Genomic DNA, 25749 nt, shown 5'->3' on the forward strand with positions numbered 1-25749 from the left:
TACTTTTTAATAACTGAATGTAAAAACAAGTGTCTCCATCCACTGTCAATGATCCAACTCCATGAAATTAACTGGTGAATCAATGTTGTAGAAGATCACTGTGTTTCCACGTTCACTACGGAGCCTCTGAACGTCCAAATGGGTCATATCTGATGACCATAAAAAGATGAATAACTGCATTTTACACCAATTATTTACATGGATGGATAGGATTAGTGGATCAACAGGTATTAAACAGTTTAGATCAGTGGCTGTTTGGGTCTTTATGGGTTAAGACTGGAAGTATTGAACCACAGAAAAACCTTTTGCACATATCTACTTGGGAGTAAAACTACCTAGAAATAGAACTGCTCGTCAAAAAACTCAAAAATTTCATTCAGTTCAGTGCAATGAATAAGCTCAAGTATAATTAAAGTTTAAAATATTAAAAATTATAGTCATATATGATCACAATGGAGAGGCATAAACCAGGTAAAAGACACCAGAATCTGAAAAAATACCAAAAATACTCCTCATCTGAATTTAACTAAGCAAATTGGCAACAGCCACACCAACAGAGTGATTAATATGTTTCAGCTGCAACACATTCTTCAACCTTAACTGATGTAGTGAGTAGCTTCTCATTTCTTAAACAACCATCATTTTGACACAGATCCTAAAGACTGGACAATGCCAGGATTGATCAGGTTCACAGAGCATGAGATATGGTTTTCACACAGGGACTGGCCTCCACAGAGTCCAAATCTGAACCCCATTGAGAATCTTTACGATGTGTTAGAGAAGACTTTACACAACAGTACGACTCCCCATCATTAATACAAAATCATGGACAAAAATTAATTCAACTGCATAAGCATTGTATGGCATAAAGCAAGCTCAGTGAATGTGCTCTATAATTAAACCCAAAAGTGGTCCAAATCAAATACTGTGTGTGATATGGTTTTATTGTTCAATCTGTGTACATACACCTTCCTTTGGCAGCCCTCTCCTCTCTGTCCAAATCAAAATATCAATCAAAGAATACATCAATATGCAGAAATGATAGCTATCTGGTCACAATGGAAAAGTGTTTGGTGTTGCTTCTGTATTGAGCTAAAGAATATAGCAGAAGAGTTGCATCTGAAGGAATTGTAACATGAATCAACAAGTGGTGCCAGGCACAACAAATTGCGCCCCTCGCATGTATTATAGCTTATTTTGGCATCAATTCAGGCAGTTGTCATCATGTCTATGCGTGTGCTATCAATTGCCTCTATATATGTGCCAAGTTTGAAGTAAATTGAAACAAAATTGATGTTTTTATAGACATTTGAAATTTTGCCCATTATAAGTAAATGGGAGAAAAAAAGACTTAAAAAAATTCATAAAAAATTTGAACTTTGACCTACTGTTCCCAAAATGTAATCAGATCTATTCTGGGTCACTGGCAATTTATAAACCCAGAGCCCTATAAAGAGAGCTACGACACGTTTTGATGTTGCTGCTCCGGTGATCACGTGGTTCATGTAAACTTGAATAGTTCCAAACAAACCAAGCACTGTCATGTTCTTCTATGGGACAAACAGCAGTGAGCATGGTAAACCTCAAAATAAACCACACACAACCATTGTTGCACTACTGTATGTATTGTTGTGTCACTTATGCTTTTGAGTAGTGGGGACCACTGAAAGGAATGAGTTTATTACTTTGAAAACTTAAATTTTAGGGGGAAAGGTTTGCATTAGCCTGGGCAGGTTACTTACGTGAGTGGTGCTAACTTCAAGTTCATTCTAACTACAAGTTCATTCATTCTGCGATTGTACTGTACTCATGACAATGGACAATTTACCATTTTCAAGTTTTACTATTATAGGACTGTGGTCCAAGCAGGAAACAGTGGTTAGCTGTGAACACTGTGTGCCTGCCAAGCTCTACTCTCCTGATAACACACACAAAAAGGCATTAACCAGCAGATAGCATGGCGGCTAACTTAACATGTTAGCATTAGCACGGATGCTAAACTCATTAGAAACTCAACCTTAGCAAACTCAACTCAATAGAATTCTTATAGGATGAGTCGGATATTACCAACATAAAGTTACAGAAGTTTCAGAAACAACATAAGATATTCTAAGACAACTGGGGATTATTGGATGTAAGGGGGGAAGAAATAAAACACACATTTTATTTAATGTTAAACTATTTATTAAATTGGTTAAAAAGTATAAAATTGTGAGTTGGTATACAGTCGGCAAAGACGTCACAGCTGGGAGCGGGGAAATCCGAGGGGGAAAACGATCCTTCCCCCACCGTCCGCTATAATCTAAAAACACGGAATTTCAACTTGTTTTTCTAACGCTAATTAGTTGTCATGCTGTACTTTGAGTCACTATTGCGTTCTGACAAGGATTGATACATTAAAAAATGAAATCCACTGGGGTTGGATTGTTGTCCATACGTTTTAATGGACTGGCCAATGATCCGACTCTGTGAGTTGAAGTGCTGCTACTTAATGGAGTCACCTGGTAAGGGACCATATCACTTTTGCTATAGATAGGATGAATTAAACTTAACATACTTTCAGTACCTGACATTAAATAGATGAATTAATGTTAATTAATGTTGTTCTTGGTCTAGATGATGTGAGGTTCTTTTAGCTTTGCACAGAAACAAGCAATAGAAATGTCCCTCAGAGCTATATTTAATATTATGCTATGAGTACTTTTTTTTTTTTTTTTTTTAATATACCGTACTCAGTAAATAACTTTTATCAGTACTTCTACTTTTACCAGACTTCTACACAAGTATTTGTACTTCAACTTAGGTACTGAGTGTGTACTTTTGTACGTGTTAGGAGGAAATCTACACAAATTACAAATGTAGTACAAAGTTCACTAGCATTTAAACAATTAATCTAATATTCCTGATACCCCTGACACAGTCTGTGATTGTTTGGATATGGTTCACATTACATTAAACTGACCTGAAATGAAGTGCTGACTGCAGACATATACCTGTTATGTTGTTGGGTCCATAATCTGCCAAACTCATCCTCTTGTCTGATAAGCTGAAGCCATTTTGTCCTCCTTTGTGGTTCCATTTTATTATTTGGTAAAATGTAAAACTGTAATTGGTGATTTTTTAATTTTTTAAATTTTTTTTTTTGTGTATTTGTAGTGCATAGAGGCACACAGCAACTCTTCGGGATTTTAGCTAATAGCAGAGACCGGTCTGTTTTCACCCTTGGCGCCAACCGGATGTGACGTTTGTGGGCGTTCCCGTTGTTGCCGACTGTATCTATACGTCTGTTTAGGGAATCGCGTCCAGCTGTGGGAGCCGGGTCTACGGCACAGTCTAACAGCTGGAAAGAGAGGCCGGGTATTAATTAAATAGTTAAAGTTGCGGGCATTCAAGTCTTGACGTATAACGGCAGAAAATTAATATAAAAATGATGAACGCATAGACGCGAACTCACCTGCGTTAGGCTCCTGTTGGAGTGGTCCGTCGGGCAACCAGTCCCCGGGCATCCGAAGGTCTAATTATAGTTCCGCTCAGGTGACGCACACAGGTGAGTTTTAGTAGGGTTGTTGGGTGTTGGGTTTATGTAAATATTTCTGTAAATATGTTTGGGTCTGATATTTTGTTGTTGTAAGGTTATGTTGTGTTTACATATAGTTGTGTATATAGATTAAATATGGGGTTGGTAATGTGTAGTTAACCGTGTTTTATGGTCTTTGTGTGTAAATGGTTCCCCCTGCCACTGGAGGCAGCACTTGGTAAAGCCTCACACTTCTCTTTGGTTTTTGTTAGAGTTGGTTGGTGAATGGATGCCAGACATTTGAGTTTGTAAATTGCCTTCAGAAATTATTGAAAATTACACCTGAAAAAGAAAACCCTTGAAGTGCCTCAGACTGGATTCAGTTCTACCACTTTGAAGCCTCGGCTGCTCGGTCAGCCTGACACCAGGACATGACATACTGGAACTGTCAAGAATTTAGTTTTTCTATTTTTTCTTATTAACAATAAACAAACAAAAAACACACACCTTTTGAAACACAAAAAAGATTTTTCTGCAAATTATTCATGATCATATTTGAAAATATGTACATTTTAAGGGTGTCTGAACACTTTTTTCCACTTCTGTATAATCCTTCCAGCAATTAAAAATCAAAGATAAAATAAAACTAACACTATTCTGCTCCTTTTTATAGGCCATTATTTGTAGTCTCAGTTGTTATCTACCCTATTTTTTTTTTTTTTTAAATCATTATTGAAATATGAGTATAGGTAAACTACCAGAGAACTACTGCAAAATGTTAACCCATAAACACCCAGTGTGACTTTTGTGTCAGTTCCCAAATAATTTTTTCTCTCTATTTAACCTTTCCTAATTGTTTTTTCACCATTTATTATAATAGTATCCTCTGAATTTAGCATTTTTTCCAGTAAAAATATCCTATTTACCTATATTTAATTCACTTATCATAGATATTCATAATAGCTCAAGAGTAAATTCAAAGGTTTTTATATAAAAACAGAAAAAAATGAAGAAAAAGTCACTTTTTTAGTAGAATATATCAATGACTGAACATTAAACAAGTGTGTCCATCCACTGTCATTGATTCAACTCCATGGGTTTTACTGGTGAATCAATGTTATAGAAGATGACGGTGTTTCCACGGTAACAACAAAGCCTCTGAACGTCATATCTGATGACCATGAAAAGATGACAAACTGTATTTTGGACCAATTATTTACATGTATTGATAGAATTAGTGGATCAACAGCTTAGATCAGTAGATGCTTTTGGTCGATGGTGGATTTTTGGGTCTTTCTGCAGCATTGCCTACAAATGAAAATGCCTGATTCTACGCATGGTATCTATGTGGTATAAAAGTCATGCTGAAGCTAAATAAATATGAAGTATAATTAGACTGTATTTATTATAAAGTAAAGAATTATTAACTCAATAAGTTGCTGCCTTGGAGTTTGGGATTTTCAGGTAGTTGTTTCAGAAATCATTTATCCATACATAGCCCTGTTTTTTCCTCTCATGTGTGTGCTGTTCGCTCTCTCAGTTGGGTCATGAAAGCTGCATTTGTTCTCAGGTGCTAATAGGCTGCTGTTTTTGTTCCTCCATACTGGACTAAAGAAAAACAGTGGTGGTCTGTGAATTTACCTCGCTCCGTATCTGTGAATGTTCATGCTGAGTTGTGATATTGCGTTGGTGTTTTAGGAGTAGTGAGTGTTATAAAAAGCTACAATAATCCTACTACAACACACAGGGTCATACATGGAAGGAAGTGGACGCAGAATTCAGGTGGTGGTCTTAGTGTGCACGGTTAAATGAGAGAAAGAGCGATTTATGTGATTTTTTTTTTTTTTTTTTTTGCTGTTAACTCCTGCCGCCTCTTCCTTCTCATCTTGTTTCTCGAGTATTACATAAGCAGTCCAACTCTTCACACCACAGAATGCTGCTTTTCTCAGTGATCTGACACTAATCAAATAGATCCATGTCCTCTCCTGCTATGGTAAGGACAGCGCGTCCTGCTGTATTTCACATTTAAAGCTGTCAGAATATTAACTTGATTTAGGTAACTGCTAATTAATCATTTTGATTACATGGATCACGTAGAATAGGTGATGGGTTATCGACAGCCTGGAGTACTACTGCAGGACAGGAGCATGTGAAATCTCTTATGCTCAGACAGCCTTAATGACATTTTCAGCCTGTCATTCACTAGTCTCTCTCATAATCTGAACAAAAGCTCACTGAGGATTATGTGTTTTTTTTTTCCCAGTGCTTGCTTTGGTATCATGTCTGTGTTTGACTGTCTGCATCCTCTCACCAGCACAAAACCTGCTGTTTGAATGACCTCCAGTGTTACAGCCTACATAGCACAACCAGAACAGAATCGATTACAGCCGGTTATAAAACAATGTTTTGTCTCATCAGGGCAACTTCCAGTGTTTTTTTACTGAACCTGGGTCAGCATGTGGGCTGCATAAAAAAGATGCATAAATTAGATTTTTAACCTAAACATATGTTTCTAAAAGGCAGAAAAGGATTGCAAAATGAAAAGCTATCTATCTATCTATCTATCTATCTGTCTGTCTGTCTGTCTGTCTGTCTGTCTGTCTGTCTGTCTGTCTGTCTGTCTGTCTGTCTGTCTGTCTATCTATCTATCTATCTATCTATCTATCTATCTATCTATCTATCTATCTATCTATCTATCTATCTATCTATCTATCTATCTATCTATCTATCTATCTATCTATCTATCTATCTATCTATCTATCTATCTATCTATCTATCTATCTATCTATCTATCCCAGACCCTCAAAAGTTGTGCAGCTCTTTGGAAAGCATATACTCTGAAATGAAGAAAAGGTGTAATTGTGGGAAGGTAATTTGTTGTTCCCATTGTGCAAAGCGTTCTGTTTGGACTAAGATGATGCCCTTTCCCCTTCCAGATGACACATGCAATTAGTTTCCATAACAACCACACTATACAGTTGGATAATGTGTTTGTTCATTACGGTGTCGACTGTGAGAGAACACCAAGTCAATACACATTTTATTAAATGTTAAGCCTGTAATGTTCAGATTTCTACATCACTGCACTGGAGGATTCACCCATTGTCATATTCTAGTTAATCATTGTGTTCATGTGATGATGCTGAAGATGTTTTTGTTTATTGTGTGCTTCACAGCGGACTGATGATGAGGCTGTGCTGGACAGAGGAGGCACACGGTCCCAGCAGGGAACCAACTTTGAGCAAGAAGATCTTGAAGGTACGTGGCCATACGGACCAAAGTAATAATACTTCACTACTGTACTCAAGTATGTTTTGGGAGAATTTGTACTTTACCGGTCTTTTTTATTTTGTTTACATTCACTTTTACTTCACTTAATTTGTACTTTACCGGTCTTTTTTATTTTGTTTATGTTCACTTTTACTTCACTTAATTTGTACTTTACCGGTCTTTTTTATTTTGTTTATGTTCACTTTTACTTCACTTAATTTGTACTTTACCGGTCTTTTTTATTTTGTTTATGTTCACTTTTACTTCACTTAATTTCCTAATTCAATTGCATACTTCTACTCCCATACATTTTTAATGCACAGTATCATTACTCGTTACAAAATATAACTTAACAAAAATTGGGGTTTTCACCGCTGAGATTACTGGTGACAGCAACAAAGCTGGTTTGTCATTGGGCCTAGTCGTGTAATGTGCATGTGCAAACGATGGTCCACACTCAACCTGTTGACAATCTGTTTGATGTGAGGGAGAGTTGAATGAAGCTCTGACAAAAAACAGGTTGGTTTTATGTCAGTGGGTTAGATTTTGGATTCCTTGTTTACGAAGTGTAATGTAGGCTCCATGTTATGAGGTGCCATTTAAGATTCATAGTTTTCTTTTCCTTTTTTTTTTTTTTTCTACCCTGCCCCCCAAAGGGGAGGCAAGGGTTATTGTTTTTGATTTGGTTTGTTTGTTTATTTATTAACACTCTAGCATTAAAACTATTGGCTGAATTCATACCAAATTGGGTTATAAATTGCCAGTGACCCAGAATAGATCTGATTACATTTTAGGAAAAGGAAGTCAAAGTTAATTTTTTTAATGAATTTTTTAAATTGTTTTTTCCCCATTTACTTATAATGGGCAACATTTCAAATGTCTGTAGCAGCAAAACTATTAGTTGAATTCATACCAAACTGGGTTTATAGATTGCCAGTGACTCAAAATAGATGTCATTACATTTTGGGAAAAGTTAGTCAAAGTTCAAATTTTTAATGAATTTTTAAAAAAAAATTTTTCCTCCCATTTAATTATAATGGGTTTCAAACGTCTATAAAAATCTATTTTGTTTCAATTTACTTTAAACTTGGCACATATATAGATGTAATTGATATGGTGACATCAGTGGGATCGATGCCAAAATAAACTACAATACGTGCGAGGGGTGGGGTTTGTTGTGCCTGACACCACTTGTTTTTTTGTTTTTTTTTCCAAATTCTGACATTAATACCGGCAGTAACCTACTCCTGTTTAGGTTTTTGGAACCTTATTTTTGAAGTGTGTGAGATGTACACATCATTTTCAATATTTGTACTGCTTGTCTTTTACTTTATCATGTTTTAAAATCCTGGATTAACTTAATAATATTCAAAATTCTGCCTGCCTTTTGTTGTTATTAACATGTACTTGTACTTTTGCTTTCATTACTTGAGTACATTTAACTATAGATTACTTGATATATTTAAATACAGAAAATACTAGATACTTTAAGGCTTGAATAGCATTTCAGTTGGTGACTTGAACTTGAAGTAATTTTTTGGTAGAATACCTGTACTTCGACTCAAGTGTGACTTTCCAGTATTTTATACAACACTGGTACGGACGCCGTGTGCAGCAGGAACACAAACGCTTCAAGCAGGGAAAGGCTGCTGCAGCTGAGTTCACCCACGCTGTCCTTACAACTGCTGCTTTCCTCTTAACAGCTTTTTTTATAGTTAAAGTATAAGAGCAGAGTGGGAGTTAGAAACTGTGGGTGAGCAGAGTTTGCATCAGTAATTTCATAGTCACTGAACATGAACAATCAAAACAAAAACATTAGGACTCAGAATCTTGGAGTAGTTAAATACCAGCAGCTTTTGCCATTTTCATCTGCAGACGAATGGACAACTTTCAGTCCCAGAGTTCTAGTAAACACTGCATTATGTAATAACTTCATGAAATGTAACACATTTTCACATCAAAAGCAATAACTTCCGCATTTTATAATAGTCTAAATGTAATGTGTAAAAATCTAGCATTTTACAATAAATTATTCCATCCTATTTGTTATTTCACAGTATGAGAGTTGCAGCTGCATTTTGAAGAAGGTGAAGCCTATTTGAGGAGCTCTATCAAAACTGTACTGCTGTTGTCAACTTTGATAGAATTAAAATATTTTCCTTTGACATAAAATCTCAGAGTTTGGTGGTAGTTCAGTTTTCTGCATGCGATGCAAAAACTGGCAACAAAGCTGACTTTTTTTTTTTTTTTTACCTGTATATGTCAATGGAATTAAAAAAAGGCTGATATAGTTACTGCTTTTATTTAGCTGCATAGACTAAGATAAGAGTCAATAACTAAAACTCACATACATTAATTTGGTGTGACTGTTTGAAATGTAACATGTACAGATCTGCATTTTGTAATAACTAGGTGGAATTTATTAGATATATTAGATATTACATACAAACTGTGAATTAAAAACTGCATCTGTGTGGATGTCATTACATTCAGTTAAATATTTTCGTTCACTTTTACCCATAAAGTTGGGAAAATTTTCTTTTCAGACACATTCCTCTGTTTATTCCTATTTCTACACATCAGTAATCACCTTTGACCTTACATACTGAGTCCCAGTAACACTTAATCTATCAAGAATAAATCATATTGTCAAAAGAATTTCATGAGAAGAGGGGAAAATGTATTCCAATTTTATGGGCAACAGTGTATTTATAAAAAGGGTTATAAAATTTATAAAAAAAAATGGTTGAACCCACAGAGGAGGAATCATTTTAGGATAGATAGACAGTGCAATAGATCTTAGAATAAACAACGAATTCAGAGGATTTCCAAATATAATGTAAACAGGATTATATTAAATGTAGATGTATGTAAAAAAGTGAAACTGTTTCACATTTGTCAAGTTAGTACATAATGCTGTGCTTTTACACAATGCATTGTTACAGTCTCTACTGGGAAAGAAGACATGATAATAAGGCAACAGGCTAAAAACAGGGACTTAGATACAAACATAACCCCCTCAATTATAGATATAGAACACTGATTAACACATCATGTGTTTCAGTTCTTACTTTTAATGCATAATGTTTAATGTGGTCTCTTTAGACCAAACCAACTGTCATTATAACACACTTATGGGTGGATTAATCAGGCATTCAGAGCGCAGCAACTATGTGTTTACTGTCGCCGGATCTGTCACACATGAACATACACCAGGAAACCCACATGGTGTTTCATCAGCAGCTCTGTGTACACTTTATCAACAGCTATACGGCATCCCTGAAAAATACATAATAATTCAGCTCTTCTCTATATTTCTCTGCTTGAGTAAAATCATAGATATAGTGAGATAAAATCAGTTCAGTAAAGTAACAAAATCTGAGTTAACAAGTGGTACCAGGCACAACAAACCCTCACATGTGTTTTGCCCATTATAAGTAAATGGGAAGATTTTTTTTAAAAATCTTACAAAGTATAAACTTTGACCTACTTTTCCCAAAATGTAATGACATCTATTCTGGGTCACTGGCAATCTATAAACCCAATTTGGTATAAATTTAACTGAAAGTTTTGCTGCTACAGACATTTGAAATTTTGCCCATTATAAGTAAATAGGAAATAAATAAGATACAAAAATTCATAACATTTGAACTTTGACATACTGTTCCCAAATTGAAATCAGATCTATTCTGGGTCACTGGCAATCTATAAGCCCAAGATGGTATGAATTCAACCAATAGTTTTTTCTGCTAAAGTGTTAACAAACAAACAAACTGAACCCAAAACAATACCTCTTGCCTCCCCTTTGGGGGGTGGGGTAAAAATAGAGAGTTGTTATCTATACTGCCTATAATAATGAGCATTACACAACAATTCCATATCCTGACCAGTCGATCTTTAATATGTGTGAGTCAGTTTAGTAATGTTATAATGCCATAAAAGGTGATGTTAACTTGATGCACCATATAAAATGACACACAGCAGCTGTGAACATCATGTTATAAATACATATTGTCTATTTGAGTAATGCACTTCCATTACAGTAAAAATGATCAGGATTATCACTAAAGCTAAATGGAATCTAAAAATATATATTTTTCTACAATCACTGAAAATATTATTGAATATGTCTATTGCATCAATGCACATTTAGATGCACAAAGGCAGATTAGAGTTGATCTCTTTATGTTATGTCCCCAGGCCACAGGACTTTATATATTGGGGTCCACGTCCCTTTGGGCAGTACAAGGCATCGCAGCCATCGCAGGCACCGTCACCATGGAAACAAACACAAGAGGCGGAGCATGGACCGAGCCCCCACCTTGGTTGAGGGCAGAGAGTCTCCAATTTATGGTACTGGCTGCAACACCATCATAATATTTGCTTATTTGTTCATTTTCCCCTAATAAACCTTAAATGCTTAGTATGACCTTTTCAGTTTGTGTAATTCCGTTTGTTTCCAGATACTCCCTCCCAGAGAGTACAGTTCCTGTTGGGCACTGAGGATGATGACGAGGAGCACATTCCTCATGACCTTTTTACAGAAATGGATGAGATCTGTGTGAAAGATGGAGAGGATTCTGAATGGAGAGAAAGTGCCAGGTACTGCAACTGTCATGTTATTATTATAGTGTCTATATGCATCCATGACCTATATATCAACTCTGAAAACGCTGATTGAATGGACTGGTCATGTAGGAGATCCCACTTATACTGATGAGGGATGTAGCTGTGTGTCAACGTCAGTGTTCAATTACACTAAGTAATTTTAATTCATGGTTGTATTTGTTCTTTTGTCTGTTTGATGGCAGATTTTTGTATTTTGTGAAAAAATTAGTTGTAGTTTTACTTTTAATGGGACCTTAGAATAGAACAGAATAAAATAGAATAGAATACTTTATTGTCATTGCATGTCGTTCATACAACAAAATTGCATTTCTCCTCAATAGGTCCAATATGAAGCCAAAGCAGAAGTATCTTACAGTTGTAATACCACTGAAGGCCACTAGGGGAAGACCCAAAAAGCTCTGGCTCATGTAGACTTAAAAGTCAATCCAGAACTGTACAAAGCTAAAGACCTTTAGTGTTGTTGTTTTTGCAGGTTTAAAATGAGCATACATTTTTTTGGGTTATTTTTCCTTCAGATACTACAAGAAAATACGCATACAACCTTAAAAGACACTCAAAAAACTGAACTAAACTGGTTGTAAAGGTTAAAGTCACAATTTAAGTGACCTCTGACCCCATGATAAGAAGCAGCACAAACAATTAAAAACATCTGATGTGTTAAATGAAACCTGTTATAAAACTTCACAAAATTAATGTAATAAATCTCATATTGTCAAAACAAAATGGTAAAAAACATATCAAATGCAAAGGGGTTTATAGAGGCTGTTTTTTTTTTTTTTCCAGATATATGTTTTCATTCTCGTGGTCAATTTTTAGATTTTTCCTCTGTCAGTCAAGTTTCAAGACGAACAGAAGACTTGACGAGGTTTTAAATGACAGAAATGAAATATATGACAGTCCACTCAACTTCCAAGTTAGAATTTTCATTTGATAATACACACTTTTTTTATTTATTCCACTGTATTTGTGGTTAATAAGTTCCAGTAACAGAACTGCGAAATTACTTTGTTACATAGTACTTGACAAAATTAGTCAAGTCACTAAGCTAGGACCTAGCGTTAGTTCACCTCTGATTCCTTGGGTTCCTGTTGCACCACCCATTTTGTCCAAATATGGTCATGCCTGGCTCCAAAAACCCAACATAACAATGGCCAAACTGAAAACTTCAGGCTTCAAAATGACAGTTCAGACACCAGCGGGTGATGTCACAGTTCCTCCATCTACTTATTACCCTGCCTTCAAAGGGGAGGGGTTTGTTTTGGTTTGTTTGTTTGTTAACACTCTAGCAGCAAAACTATTGGTTGAATTCATACCAAATTGGGTTTATAGATTGCCAGTGACCTAGAATACATGTGGTTACATTTTGGGAAAAGTAGATCAAAGTTCGAATTTTTATGAAATTTTTTCATCTTTTTACCTCTGCCAAGGCACGGCGGACATTATGTTTTCATTGGGGTCTGTCTGTCTGTCTGTCTGTTTGTCTGTTAGCAAGATAATTCAAAAAGTTAAGGACGGATTTGGATGAAATTGTCAGGAAATGTTGATACTGGCGCAAGGAACAAATAATTAAATTTTGGTGGTGATCGGGGGGGGCTGATCTGCCTTGGCGGAGGTTTGCGCTCTCCAAGTGCTTTTCTAGTTTTTTCTCCATTTACTTGTAATGGGTCAAATTTCACATGTGTATTAAAACATCAGTTTTGTTTCAGTTTACTTCAAACTTTTCACATATATGGAGGCAATTGATATGCTGACATCAGCACGCACATAGACATGATGATGTCAGCTGGATCGATGCCAAATTAAGCTACAATACGTGTGAGGGGCGGGGTTTGTTGTGCTTGGCACCACTTGTTATATTTGTATCTATAGTGTGAATTAATTTTGTAAATAATTTTCCAAGTCACAATAATTATCAAATAATCAATAACTGTTAAAATCATGAAGAAAGAGAAAACATAAAACAAAGTCTCTTGAGATGCAAAAGTTTGGGAGCCACTAACGAAGGAAATCAGACATATTTTATTTACAGTGAAACCCTGCAAGAGGCAATAAGGAGGAACACTAAATGAGTACAACTGAGACAGAAACAGAGATATTAAAAGTAAATGTGGGGAGAGAGGGACCCAGATTGATTGAATGTTGTTATTGCTGCCAGAACAGATGGTGGGCCTGTTTGCCGTCTGCTGGACTCTCCTGACTGAACTCCAACTTCTGTTACAGGTGGCTGAAATTTGAGGAGGATGTTGAGGATGGGGGAGAGCGGTGGAGTAAACCCTACGTTGCCACTCTGTCTTTGCACAGTCTGTTTGAGCTGCGCAGTTGCATTATCAATAGCACGGTGCTGCTGGACATGAGGGCGAATACCATCGAAGAGATTGCAGGTCAGGCGTGGTTTACAGGAAACGACATTATCTGTATGTGCTGTACTTGAATTTGACCTTTTAAAGTCTCACCTACATGAATAAATGTGTTTGCATCATATTCATGCTAAGACTCTATGGTCCTGACTTTTGTTTTATGTGCATGTCACACTTCAAATGGATTTATTTATCATATTGAAAACTGAAATATAAATGGAAGTAGCAGCGATAGAGTGTAACTAAATACTTCTACTGAGGCGCTGGACTGAAGGGCTAATTTGAGATCCTGCAAATTTTGACTCCATTATTTTTGTTTGACAGTGATAGTTACTGTTCAGATTACACCCCATCCTGTCCAGTGAAAACCACAAATCTCCAAATGTGCTCCTTGTGATAAATGAATGTTTATCTGTGGGTTGACTGTAAAATTGTCCCTCTTCTTAAGCTCAATAAACCTAATAATATAGTAACAATATAATATAATATAATATAATATAATATAATATAATATAATATAATATAATATAATATAATAAACTGTCTTGGATTTTCTGTAAAAGGTATTGTTACAAAGCTGAAAACGGGACTGTTTTTCTGATTTCTTGGAGATACGTGGTTCTGACAGAACAGTGATGATCTAACTAGCATGTTGACCCGTGGAGATCCACAGGTTCTAGATTTAGTAGTTTTTATGCTGTTGTGTATTCATGCATGCTGTACTGCATTTGTCCAGCAGTCACCGCCAAAGTGTTCTGGGCATAGTGATGTGATTGTAAGGCTATTGTATTCCGAAATTACTAATATCTCCCAAAATATTGGTCATATCAACTTGTGGTCTTCACTACTGTCTTCCATGACCAAAAACCTGAAAGTATGCCAAACTGCAGCAGTCAGCTCTTTACGGATTTTGTGTGATTCCTGAGACACACACACATGCACACACAAAGGCCACTTGGCTTTTATAATATAGATAGAATATGATGCATTATTGTAGATTAAAGTACTAACACTAACATACAAAGACATCGTGTGGGCAAAAATACTTGCACACACCACACCTGCAGCCTGTAGGACTTTCCATTCCTGAAAAATATCCAGTCCATAGTTCTTATAAGTTTAAATGCTGATTTTTCTAAGTGAGAGATGGAGAACCAAGAGAGTTACTCTTGAATTAAAATTATATTTATGTTCAGAATCTGACAAATATTACAGAAATCTAGAGTCACAACATTTAAAGCAGTTCTAATGATAAAACAATCAGCGTTGAGTAAAATTGAGTAAAAAAACCTAACAAACACATTCCGATGCAGCGTGGATGACAATGTAAACAAAATTAACCCTAAAGATGAAACAGAAGTATTCACTGAAATGATATTTATCACACAATAAGATTATATTAAGACACTATAGTATAGCCCATGTTACTGTTAACAAAGAAGAACCTGAATTCGTAGAGCGTAACATAGTATCACAACACTGACCAGGTCCATTTACAATGATTGCTTTTGTTTTTCATACTAAGTACATGATAAATAAATTTTGCTGATATTTTCTTCTAGGATTTGAAAGCAGGACATTTATTTGCAGTGGCAGATTCTCAGATTTTGGTACTTTTCCATATACATTAGTTAAATCACCAGTAAACACCTTTTCTGTGTCTCCCTCAGACATGGTCTTGGACCATCAGGAGTTATACTCACCACTGGGAGATGAACTCCGAGGTAAAGTGCGTGAAACTCTGCTGAAGCAGCACCATCACCAGAAACAGAAGAAGTTGGCGAACCGCCTACCAATAGTCCGATCCATTGCAGACATGGGTCGACGCGCATCTGAGCTCCACCTGGACAAAAATGGTGAAGAAGCAAAACAAACTCTGATCTGATCTGTGACCATGGGTTTTGGGCAATACACTGCAAATGATTTGGTTCTTACCAAGTTAAAACAAAACTTAGATTTAGAAGTGTTAGATAATTTATCTTGTGTTAAGAGTCAATTTCTTATTTTAAGTGTTCATACATCTGTAGACCTGCTTATTTCTAGATTTAACAATCTGTCTTGCATGGACAGATATTTCACTTGTTTTGAGTACCTTTTCCCTCAGATTTAGTGTTTTTATCTTGTTTTTAGACCCTCTTTTTTGCAGTGTAATACTGTATTTATTCAGGTGTAAATACTTAACAAATGTACATCCCTCTGCACACGAGGCCTTAACTTGTATACATTCTGAACATCAGACTACCCAGTTATTAAAGTTATTTATTAGCTACTCAATCATTTCTAATAGACTAGATTTAGGTGTTACATCATGAGCATTTTCATGTCACTATGATAAGCTCCACTTCCTGCTTTGTGAACTTATTTCAACACAATTATTTTTGACCTGTCAACCAGCTGGGTAATAATAGGTTTACTGAAAATACTGCTGGTTTTATCCACAATAACACCTATGAAAGCTGCCCTACATGACACGTTTCATACCTTTGTCATCTCTACTTACATGCTAGTCATCCTTATAAGTGCAAAGACACCTGATCACAAATCGACTGTGAATTTGTAGAGACAGTGATCAGTTAAGGGGAAAGTAAACCCGCTGTATGTCATCAGTCACTCAGTAGACTTTCATTCATTCATCACTCCCCTGTCTGGATTATACAGGTCAGATGACAGCGTCCCAGTCTCAGTTGGCAAGCCCAGATGTGAAAGGCGACGTCAGTAGAGAGAATAGTTCTGTGGACATTAGCAAGGTATAGTACGTACACTGTACACATGCACTGACATGCATGAATCTCAAATTATGTAAATGATTGAAAAAGTCATTACATCTATTTAAGATCAAATGATATATATGTGTATATATAACTGGAACAAATACACTTCTCCTTATGTGATGAATATGAACAGGCTGCATTTTGAAGAATGAACAGGAGGTTGTTGGTATTTTAATGGAAAAGGGCATCTAGTTAAGGATTAAGGTTAAAACCCTGCTAAGTAAGATAAAGGTCTTTCACCTCAGATGATTACCACATGAAAAACACACATAGAGGAGACAAAGACAAAACCCTTTTGCATAATGTACATATATCATTTCAACCTTTTGTCCAGTCATTATTTGACCTACGTTATCTGTATTTTTACTCTGTTGAACTGAATGAATGTAACTCATCACACAATTTATACATTTCTGTGCCTTGGCTGCAGCCAAAATTGACTTTCTGTAGCAAGTGAATAGTATTACACACAAAAAACAATTTAATAATTTTGCGAATCTGGAAACTACAGTTGTGAAAAAAAATTATTAGACCACCCCTTGTGTTCTTCAATTTCTTGTTCATTTTAATGCCTGGTACAACTAAAGGTGCATTTGTTTGGACAAATAGAATAATAACAACAAAAATATTTTGTCATTTTAGAGTTGATATCTAGTCATTTTCCATGGTTTTCTTGATAATAACCAAAATCACTTCAGTTCTTGGATCAATATCTATGGCATTGTACTGACAAAAACAGTGCTTTTAGGCATTCCATGTTTTCTTTTCTGTCTGTTTTAGTCACATGATACACACAGGAGTTAGTACTTAATTGCATAACCATTATTTTTGATGACTTTTGATGGTCTAATAATTTTTTCGGCGACTGTAGGTACCAGTTGCACAATGTCAGTTCCACTACAAGTTCTGACCATCAGTGTATCATTCGGAGCAGCTGCCTGTCTAAAGGCCATATGAACTCAATGAGGGAACAAACAACACCCCAGTCAAGGCTTGTCAACTCCACATAATTATCACTGAAAAATTAACACTTTGTCATGTTACAGAAATGCTGCACAATCCTGATCCACTACATCACAGAATGAAAAAAGACATAACATAATAGGCTAGGTCAGCTTTTAAGCTCTAGACAAATGTCCTTTACATTATTACGTAACAGGTCACACAGGGTCATCTATTGTACGCTTCATTAATCTTCTGTAATATTTAATTCTAACAAATATGATTTATCTGTTGATGCTCTTTGATAAAGTCTGGCTACCCGCACTATATTTAGACGCCTTATGGTGCTTAATCTATAGGAGTGTAAAATATAGTTTTATTTATAAAGTGAATTGAATGTTTCAGTATGTGCTCAGTCAAAGCTGCTTAGATGATGAAGTGACCAGAGAGGATATTCAAGAGCTTTTGATAATACTTTCTTTTATGGATTTTGTGTTTGTTCATCTTAATTCACGGCAAATTTGCTGAAGATTAGCAGTTAGGTGTTTTAATTTTAATAATACTTTGTAATTTTTCTAAGAAAGGCCCATACAATAGGAGTTTGCATACAAGATTTTAAGAAAATTTATGAAATTACACAGTCAACATGTGACAAATAGTACATAAACTTACATAAATATCCATTCTAGTTTTCTAGTAATATACACTGTCACCCATAAAGTTGGAATAATTTTGTTTTCACTCACATTCCTCTTTTTATTCCTATTTATACACATCAACAATCACCTTTGACTTGGTGGAGTGATTGCATACTGAGTTCTAGTTACATTTTATCTATGAAGAATAAATCACATTGTCACAACATTTCATGGGAAGGGGCAAAAATATTTATTTCAACTTCATAGGCAAGAGAGTATAATATAACGTAACACCCATTTATATCAAACCAATGGCACATGGTTGGATTGCATGCTCATCTGCATTAAAAATCAATTTCCTTTTCCATTTGAGTGTCACAGTAAACCCGGAATTAAAATGACATAATTGTTAAGTAAAGTAATGTCAAGAAGAGAAAGCAGTTGAAACTGATGGGACCTGTGAAATAAAGTGTAATGAGCCTATTATTCTGTGCTTTTTGTCCATTTTTAGATGGATCTTCATTTCATGAAAAAGATTCCAACAGGAGCGGAGGCCTGTAATGTCATGGTGGGAGAACTGGACTTTTTAAACAAGCCAGTGGTGGCGTTCGTCCGTCTTTCACCTGCGGTCCTGCTCAACGGACTGGCCGAAGTTCCCATTGCCACAAGGTCACTGCTAACAGATAAAAAAAACAAACAAAAACTACTCAATGAATGTCTTCTGCTATTTATGTGATTTTGTTTTATTAACAATCAGAACCTGACGGTGTCCAAACATTCGAAAATTCAAAAAAATGGACAAAGAAATGGTTTTGTCACAATATCTGGCTCAAGGAAGGGTGTGATCGTACTTGGATTGTCAGGTTGTTATATTGTATGGTGTGTGGGTATACATGGGGGTGCGGACGTGGGTTGGTGTACAGATGTAGATATAAAATGGTGTGTATGTATATGTGTATGTGAGTGTATGTGTGTGGATGTACAGGTTTGTAGGGGTGTGTTCGTGGATAATCACAATCTTATGTTGGATAACATGTGATTAGGTACTACCAATCTGAGGACTGGAATCAGGGGGTAGGACTGGATGAGCAGTGGCTCCTTCCTACTCCCTTTCAGGCACAACACTTGTTCCTTGTTTCTATTATTCTATTTTTTTTTTTTTTGGTTGTTATGTTTTAATTTTTCCCCCCTATGTTTTGTATTATGTTTGTGTCTGAATTAAACTAAACTAAACTAAACTAAAACCTGAAGGCTTATCTTTAAAATCTGTAGAGGTATCCAGTTCTAAGAAGTTTCTAATGTTTGTCTTTGTCTATAGGTTTCTTTTCATTCTCTTGGGTCCCACTGGAAGAGGGCCTCAGTATCATGAGATTGGAAGATCCATCGCAACACTGATGACAGATGAGGTATACATTCACTGAAAATCACCAAACCATGTCAGTATTTTGTAGGGTTTGTTTACACATTAATGTTTTGAAGAAGAGGGTGATGGATTTAAATGTCAACCAGATGTCTCTCTGTCTACACTTTGAATAAATTCACAGTTCAGAAGAACGCAGCAAATTTCTGAAGTGATGGATATTTCGCAGCATGAATCACAGCTCGGAGAGCTTTTATCACATGCTTTTGGCGATTAGTCAGCCCTCATGTCCTCCTTTTTGTCTTGGATTTAGGCTGCTATCCATCACTGCTTAGGAATCCAAACTTTATTATAAAGTCTTTGGACTGAATAGATTTGATGAATTTGGATCAGTAAGTGACTAAAACTGTTATTTGACAGATAACAGGTCCCACGTCTGAACAACAAAACAAATCTGGTTGTTTTTATGTGAACGTCATACCATAGATTCAAATAGGAAATGCATTTAGGCTTGACTGGGCTTGACCATAAATGTACATTTACTGAAGTTGGTAGAAGTGATATGTGTTTATTCATGTAAAAGTGCATTGAATAAGCCTCCTGTATTTTACCGACTGCAGGTTTTCCATGACGTTGCATATAAAGCCAAAGACCGAAATGACCTGATCGCTGGGATCGACGAATTCCTCGATCAGGTGACAGTCCTGCCTCCAGGGGAATGGGACCCGACCATACGAATAGAGCCTCCAAAGAATGTTCCTTCTCAGGTTAGCAGGAATTTACTTGTTAAGTTTCCTTGTCACGTTGAAAAAAAAAGTGTGACTGTTAGGAATTTTTCTTTGAATAACAGCCCAGTTACAACAAACTATTTATTAAACAGGAGAAGAGGAAGAAAAATAACACTTTACCAAATGGATTAGTGGATGGTGATGAAGAAGAAGAACATGGTGAACATGGCGGTCCTGAACTGCAACGTACTGGAAGGTGAGAGACGTGATAAAGCTTTGTCTCCAATATTAATGTTTATAGGAAGGGATTAAATATGCTGGATATGATGAGTTTTTTAGCTGTCACATGGTGTATCTTGCTGTGATGTTGCTATTAAACACGCTACTTATAGTTCATCCTTCAGAGTAGCCTAGTAATGAATTTTATGGTATTTTAACCCATAAAGACCCAGTGCTACTTTTGTGGTAGTTCCTAAATGATTTTTTCTCTGTATTTAACTTTTATTAAATGATTTGTCACCATTTATTATAAAATAACCCTCTGTATTTTGCATTTTTTTCAGTAAAAATCTGGTATTCTCCAAAATTCAATGTGCTGATCATGTAGGTGTTCATAAAAGATCAGATTAAAATTAAGGGTTATTGTATCAAAAAACAGAGAAAACTAAAAAAAACCCTGACATTTTCATCAAAATATATCATTAAATCAACATAAACCAAGTGTGTCCATCCACTGGCATTTCTCCATGGGTTTTCCTGGTAAATCAGTGTTTCCATGTTCACTACGGAGCCTCTGAACGTCCAAATGGGTCATATCTGATGACCATGAAAAGATGACAAACTACATTTTACACCAATTATTTACATGTATTGATAGGATTAATGGATTAACAGGTATTAAACAGTGTAGATCAGTAGATGATTTTGGTCGCTGGTGGATGTTTGGGTCTTTATGGGTTAAATCTTAGCAGAGCCTCTATCTTCACAATCAGTGCTCAGATCTGTTCTCTAAGCTGTATTTTTTTTAATTGAAGGTTAATTTCTTAGAGTCATTGTTGTCAAAGGTGCCTTAAAAAATATCAAAAATAATTTAGAGTGTAGCTGAAAATATAAAAAAAGAAATAAAAATCACCCAAAAAAATACAACTGTAATGTTGATCTGCTATTTCTGGGTAAACTTGGTCTCTAGTTATAAAGTGGTTTCCATGGAAACATCCTGCCTCAAGATCTCTATTTGCAGCTCCACTTTTCTATCATGGAGACATATCACACTAATCCAAACTCAATGAGAGGGGCACTGAGAAGAAGGCAGAATTTGAGGAAAATCAAGTTAGGGAAGCTGAGAGAAAAATCTGACACTTTTTTTTTTTGGGGGGGGGGGGGGGGGGGGGGGGGCATGTGAGATTTTTTTTCTTCCTCTATCTTTCAACGTAGTGAAAAAATACCAATGATGTTCTTGTTTTTGTGTTTCCAGGTGGTTTGGAGGTCTCTTTCTAGACATCAAGCGCAAGGCCCCTCACTATCTGTCTGACTACACTGATGCTTTTAGTTTGCAGTGTGTGGCCTCTTTCTTATTCCTCTACTGTGCCTGCATGTCGCCTGTCATCACCTTTGGAGGACTACTGGGCGAGGCAACAGAAGGACGCATAGTAATGCACCTGTCGTTTCCTCTAACTGTTCGCTGCGCTAACCTTTCAGCACAATAAAAACAACAGCTGTACTCCAGTGTGGTAAATCAATAATACCTCTGTTGCTTGTTCTTCTTCTACAGAGTGCAATTGAGTCACTGTTTGGAGCTTCACTGACTGGAATAGCCTATTCCCTGTTCGCTGGGCAACCCCTCACCATTCTGGGCAGCACAGGGCCAGTGCTTGTTTTCGAGAAGATACTGTTCAAATTCTGCAAGTACGTTCTCATTTCATATGAACGTACACATAAATCATCTCACTAAACGACATATACATTGTTAAAACCAGTGACCTCCGCTTCATTTCATTTATATATTACATCATTTCTAATTACATTGATAGTCATGTGCTTTTGGTAGGATATTCCATATCTCACATCTGGCCTCTTCATCCGGTGACCTTTTATTCAGTCATTAAATTTCATTGTGATTCCCTTTAAATTGTGATCCCCTTCATTATGCAGAGTAAATGATTAATGCAGGATGTGTTTTTTTTTTTCCATCTCTCTCTCTCCACACAGGGAGTATGGTTTATCCTACCTGTCTCTGAGAACCTGCATCGGTCTCTGGACGGCTTTACTTTGTATTATCCTGGTGGCCACAGATGCCAGTTCCCTTGTTTGTTACATCACACGTTTTACAGAGGAAGCCTTCGCCTCGCTCATTTGCATCATCTTCATCTACGAGGCCTTGGAAAAACTCATCCACTTGGGAGAACACTATCCCTTCAACAAGAACAACAACCTGGAAAAACTAACCCTTTACTCGTACGTGGAACAATAATTACTAAGTATATTTCTTAGAAGGTTTGCAAATCCCTGACAGATGAGGGATTACTTAGTTACCCAGATGCTCATGTGCTTCCACAGATGTTCATGTGTTGAGCCTACTGACCCCTCCAATGGCACCCTGAAGTATTGGGAGCTCAACAACATCACTGCTTCAGAAATCTACTGGGAGGCACTGGAGGTCAAGGTACTACCTACGCTGAGCTGTTAAAAAATAGGATCTATGGGCTGTTTGTATTCTATATCCTCGCAGCAGCTGCAAGTATAGAGTCACTCAAAGACAGACTGAGCATTTTCCACCTTAAAGTGGCAAGCTTTCCCAGATGGAGGAGAACAGAGGAGATTAAGGGCATGTGGGCTGGATTATATTGGATTACATTACGATGCAAATCACTATAAAAGCACATTTTTGTACTCGGTGAAGTTTTCTATGGATACGGTGGCTCATAAATTCTGTTTGTGGTAATCAGGAGTATGCTGGTGCAGGTGCATTGATAATCATTGATTATTCTGAACTTGTATCCGTCATTACAGGACTGTATTGAGAAGCAAGGGGAGTTTGTGGGCAGTGCATGTGGACACCATGGACCCTATGTTCCTGATGTTCTCTTCTGGTGTGTCATTCTCTTCTTTGCTACTGTCTTCTTGTCTGCCTTCCTCAAAGAGTTCAAGTTCAGCAATTATTTCCCAACAAAGGTATTGTGCATTAAACATTCTCATTATTTTAGTGTGTATTATATTTGATGAATGAAGACAAAGCTCTTGCCTCTGCAGACTTTGGATATATTGCATAGTGCAGTGGTGCACTCTAGTGGTCACTCCTCATACAGCTCAACATAGCATTCCAATGGCTTGTGTTCAATATTTAAGATCTAATTAGAAACAGAAATTAGTCAAAAAATGTGGATTTAAATTTGGATAGTCCTCTTAATTAAAGAATGAAAGGGTGAGAAAATCAATTATGTCTAGCAGATTGTAAACTCTATATATCTGTGGCAATTCATCCATAGCAGTGAAACAGCTGAACAGTTGAATCTAAACTAATAAAGTTGCTGAAATGTTACAAATACTTGGCAAAATCTGTAGATGGGCAAAGCAAAAAAAAGTGGCATTTGTAAAACTATGATAAAAAGGTGAAAAACTACCCAGCTCCTGTCATTATTTATGATAAGACACTGCAGGCCGGCGAGCATCAGCGTTTGCACAACAGCTTCTTCCCAGCCACAGTCAGACTCGTGGCACAAGACATTAAGGAGGGTATGAAGTACCCCAGGACACGAGTCTCCCACACTGTCACAGTCACTTAACAAATACCATGCTCTTAACTGAATGTGCAATAACCTGCTCTACCTCCCAGTTTTTTAATTCAATGTGCAATAACCTGCTAACAACATCCCAGTACTTTTAATTCTAATTCAAATGTGCAATAACTTGTTACCTCTCAGTACTCTTATTATTATTACTCTTTTTTTATAATAGTCTATTTTACAAATGTGTATTTGTGCTTGTATGTGCAATAACTGTTTTTATATGTTTTTAGCTGTGTTTATGTTTTGTATTTGTCTTTTTTGTCATATCTCTACCCTTTTTTTCTTACTCCTTATTCTGACTCAGGGAAACGCACAAGAATTCTGATGTACCTATACTGCTATGTATCTGTGCAAATGGCAAATAAAGTCTATTCTATTCATATTAGATTTTCCACAGAATAAAATAAATGTAACTACGTTTTTCAAAGGCATTTATAATCATCCGCCCTCTCAATCAGGTGAGAGCCATCATCAGTGACTTTGCGGTTTTCTTCGCCATCCTTACTATGGTCTTGGTGGACTACGCCTTAGGGATCCCGTCTCCTAAACTCAAAGTCCCGAGTGTGTTTAAGGTGAGATATTGTACATAAAATTAGAATAAAAGCTTAAATGTGCTTAATGGACAAGTCAAAAAGCAAAGTTCCAAAAGCGTCTTTCAACAGACGACTATTTCTGTCTAAGCAACCACATCATTTCTTTCCAGCCAACCAGAGACGACCGTGGGTGGTTCATCAGCCCTCTGGGACCTAACCCCTGGTGGACAGCCGTCATTACGGTGGTCCCAGCTTTGCTTTGTACCATCCTCATCTTCATGGACCAGCAGATCACAGCTGTCATTATCAACAGGAAGGAACACAAACTTAAGGTAAATCAATGTCCTAGACTTGGCCTTTGCAGATGGTATTTACATCACCGTAGAGTCATGCTGATTTATTTTCGGAATGATTCAACTTTATTCACTGATATTCCCCCTGTCAGAAAGGCTGCGGGTACCACCTGGATCTGTTCATGGTGGGAGTGATGCTTGGTGTGTGTTCTTTAATGGGCCTGCCCTGGTTCGTAGCAGCCACTGTCCTCTCTATCACCCACGTCAACAGCCTGAAGCTTGAGTCAGAGTGCTCAGCGCCTGGGGAACAGCCCAAGTTCCTCGGCATCAGAGAGCAACGCTTCACTGGCCTCATGATCTTCACCCTCATGGGCTGCTCTGTCTTCATGACATCTGTGCTTAAGGTCAGTCACCCTGAGTTTTATACGCACGTGCAATTATAGAGCTGTAACTACTCTAAAGGATGTAAATGACTGTTTTTAATTACAGCATTGGACAGCATTTATTTACCTTTGCCTTAGTTGAACTCCTATAGTCTCAGAAAAAATTATTAGATCATCCTTGTTTTTTTAAATTTCTTGTTCATTTTAATGCCTGGTACAACTAAAGGTACATTTGTTTGGACAAATATAATGATAACAGCAAAAATAGCTCATTAGAGTTTAATTTCAGAGCTGATATCTAGCTGTTTTCCATGTTTTCTTGATAATAACCAAAATCACTTCAGTTCTTACATCAATATCTGTGGCATTGTACTGACAAAAACAGTGCTTTTAGGCATTCCATGTTTTCTTTTCTGTCTGTTGTAGTCACATGATACACACAGGAGTTAGTATTTGATTATTTTTGGTGACTTTTGATGGTCTAATAATTTTTTCCGCGACTGTATAATCAGTTAATCTAGTGGTCAATCAAAAAAAAAAAAA

At 36.6% G+C, this 25749-nt stretch overlaps 1 protein-coding gene across 3 annotated transcripts in view; it reads left to right on the forward strand.

The window, feature by feature from the left end:
* The window catches only part of slc4a10b (solute carrier family 4 member 10b), a 36852-nt gene that overhangs the window by 4442 nt on the left and 6661 nt on the right, over positions 1 to 25749 (forward strand). For all 3 annotated transcript variants that reach the window (XM_030124589.1, XM_030124590.1, XM_030124591.1), the window contains 18 exons: positions 6694 to 6775; positions 10988 to 11140; positions 11251 to 11389; positions 13637 to 13797; positions 15444 to 15629; positions 16432 to 16520; positions 18636 to 18793; positions 19443 to 19530; positions 20105 to 20251; positions 20365 to 20468; positions 21687 to 21861; positions 21984 to 22117; positions 22421 to 22666; positions 22769 to 22874; positions 23222 to 23383; positions 24456 to 24569; positions 24701 to 24862; positions 24976 to 25227. In XM_030124589.1, coding sequence (XP_029980449.1) covers positions 6694 to 6775; positions 10988 to 11140; positions 11251 to 11389; positions 13637 to 13797; positions 15444 to 15629; positions 16432 to 16520; positions 18636 to 18793; positions 19443 to 19530; positions 20105 to 20251; positions 20365 to 20468; positions 21687 to 21861; positions 21984 to 22117; positions 22421 to 22666; positions 22769 to 22874; positions 23222 to 23383; positions 24456 to 24569; positions 24701 to 24862; positions 24976 to 25227 — 2658 coding nt within the window. The remainder of the gene's footprint in view (positions 1 to 6693; positions 6776 to 10987; positions 11141 to 11250; positions 11390 to 13636; positions 13798 to 15443; positions 15630 to 16431; positions 16521 to 18635; positions 18794 to 19442; positions 19531 to 20104; positions 20252 to 20364; positions 20469 to 21686; positions 21862 to 21983; positions 22118 to 22420; positions 22667 to 22768; positions 22875 to 23221; positions 23384 to 24455; positions 24570 to 24700; positions 24863 to 24975; positions 25228 to 25749) is intronic.

This window comes from Sphaeramia orbicularis, chromosome 21, assembly GCF_902148855.1.
Source record: "Sphaeramia orbicularis chromosome 21, fSphaOr1.1, whole genome shotgun sequence".
Lineage (NCBI taxonomy): Eukaryota > Metazoa > Chordata > Actinopteri > Kurtiformes > Apogonidae > Sphaeramia > Sphaeramia orbicularis.